At 46.8% G+C, this 2,498-nt stretch overlaps 1 protein-coding gene across 1 annotated transcript in view; it reads right to left on the minus strand.

Moving 5' to 3' along the window:
* The window catches only part of klhl5 (kelch-like family member 5), a 23,031-nt gene extending 20,903 nt beyond the window's left edge, over nt 1-2,128 (minus strand). Inside the window, exon 1 of the mRNA XM_030788076.1 lies at nt 1,602-2,128. Coding sequence (XP_030643936.1) covers nt 1,602-2,128 — 527 coding nt within the window. The remainder of the gene's footprint in view (nt 1-1,601) is intronic.
* Nucleotides 2,129-2,498: the final 370 nt, after the last annotated feature.

Consider the following 2,498-nt stretch of genomic DNA (forward strand, 5'->3'; position numbering starts at 1 on the left):
ACTTGGACAGCAATTTCTGTCTGATTTTGATTTGACAGTATGGGGAAGGTATTACCCTTATATTACTCCCGATGAGTGAGTGTGTGTGTGTGTGTGTGTGTGTGTGAGTGAGAGAGAGAGAGAGAGAGAGAGAGAGAGAGAGAGAGAGAGAGAGAATGTTTGTGATGTTCACGTCATTTGCAGGCTGTTGTTTGCATAAACAATTCCATTTAATGCTGCTGCTACTCCAACCTTGTCTCCGTCTGAAACTCGAACTAGTTTAGAACAGTTACACCACCAAAAACATAATCTAATTCGTGTATGATCACATATGAAATTCGACTTTTCTCTCATGTTGTGAAGAGACACTGTGTTTGTTAAGGGGCAATTTATGTATATAGAAAGCTTCTTTCCACTATCAGACTGAAAGCTATTGTCATCCACTCCAAACATCCAAATCATCCGTAGATGCAGTCCACCACACCAGTAAGACCATTACATTCTTGGGTGCTTTACCACGAATTCACCGTGGGCACACGGGATATTACGCACACCTTATCAGCGTCAAATCATACAGTCACACGTCAACCGGTGCGTTTAAGGGGAAATTCATCATTTCCACGACAACATCAGCTCGTCAAAAAGCTGCGCTAACACATTAGAACTGACAGAGATAATGAGGCTTCTAATAATTGAGTGTTACACTTAGGAATGGATTAGCATCGCCCTGTCAAAGTTAAGTGACGACACACCCACTCTGAGTTAAATAACAGCTGGAATTCAACGGCCGAGGGCGTAATTTTCTTATGTCTACAGAGAGCATAGAAAACGCTACGGTGTAACCATTGGTGACAGATGGCCCGAAACGGCAGCCAGTTTGTACACAGAGAGATTCGGACATGGTCGGCTACGCGTTTCCAGTATAGCACCCAGCTAACACATAAAACAAAGCGCTTTAACTTCGTTTAACTCGGTTAACAGTTCAAATGGAATGCTAGTAAAAAGTGGAAAAAAAACAACCTGCTGAAAGGTCTACAATCGATTTTCCAATATCCGGATCCCACAGAGAGAAAGTGAGAGAGAGAGAGAGAGAGAGAGAGAGAGAGAGAGAGAGGGGGGGGGGGGGATGCTGATTTAGTGTGGGTATTGATTGGACCTCCACTTTTATGAAACACTTAAACTTTGTCTTGTGGTCCCTTTCTTGGATTAAAATAGATTTTTAGTCCCCTCCGGCGCCGTTTTTTTGTTCATGTACGATATCTGTACGATATTTGTGTTTAATTGTGGGCTCTTGGTAAATACGACTTAGCGAATTGTTCTTTGGCTACCAACCAAAACGAAATTCTTGTTTAATCAACATGTATAGTAGTTAAAAATGTAACCAAAATTTGCTTCTTTGGAGAACTCTAAAGTTAACATATCGATATGAAAATGAACTACTTTCTTCTAAATTCATTGTGTGCGCAGTTCTTGTAACATACTTAAGAAAGACAAAGGAAAAGTCTCGCTGCTCTTAAATAGAAAACATCTGGAGAGACATCTGGCAGCTCTCGGCCAGAGCTCTGAGCCAAAACTTCCATTAGAGAGACAAATCTATATTGTGCTCGAATCTCAACAGTTACCTGCAAGAGCTTGACTCCGAGTCCACGTTATTGTTATTATCCTCCACGCCTACAGCAGTGTCCCCTGTACCGGTGCTGTCCGGTAATACGGAGGGGTGGGACGTGCTACTGGCACCAGCGTCCTGGTTTACGTTCATCACCTCCAGCACCGAGCGTGAGTGTGGCGGGGAGACCCAAGATAACGGAGGGGGGTTACGACACTCCTGTTGGCTTATCGAACGAGGGCAAACGGAGCCGCCTGCAAGCACAGGTCGGTTATGGGTGTCGGAGTCCCCAAACTTTCGGTTGTTGTTAGCGTTGGCCGAAGCCGTGCTGTTACTTGTGCTGGCTCCGAGAGCGGCGTTGGAGCCACTAGCGCAGCCTGCCACAGAGGGCTGTTCAGCGGATGAGGAGCTCCCAGTTCCCCGGCCGCTGAAGAAGTCTCCGGTTGCCTGGTTGCTAGGCGGCGGGGAAGTAGGGTGACCAAACCATCGCCATCGGATACGAAGAATCTGCTTAACGTCAAACTCTTTCCTGGAATTCGACATTCCAGTGACTCCAGTAAAAGGGAGAAGCGTAGAAACGATGAGGGAGCCTCGTGATCCGTAATCGTCCTGGCAACCAACCGCACGCCAAATGCAACTGGAGAGCACTGCTGGCGTGGCTTGCGGAGACGGCGAATGAAGCGAGAGAAGTGAGGGGGGAAAGAGGAAACTCTCTCTCTCTCTCTCTCTCTCTCTCTCGTTCGTCACATGCGTCCAACACACATGCACATAGTCATCAACGGAGGAGGCAAAGCGGTGCACCAACTTGGAACATCTTTTTCTATAGGAAGCCCCCCGCCTCTGTGTGTCATACACATTTACTATGCATTATGCACGAAGTGAAGGGCGGGGGTGGTGGTGGGGGGGTGGCTGG

Source organism: Chanos chanos, chromosome 11 (genome assembly GCF_902362185.1).
Source record: "Chanos chanos chromosome 11, fChaCha1.1, whole genome shotgun sequence".
NCBI classification, from domain to species: Eukaryota; Metazoa; Chordata; class Actinopteri; order Gonorynchiformes; family Chanidae; genus Chanos; species Chanos chanos.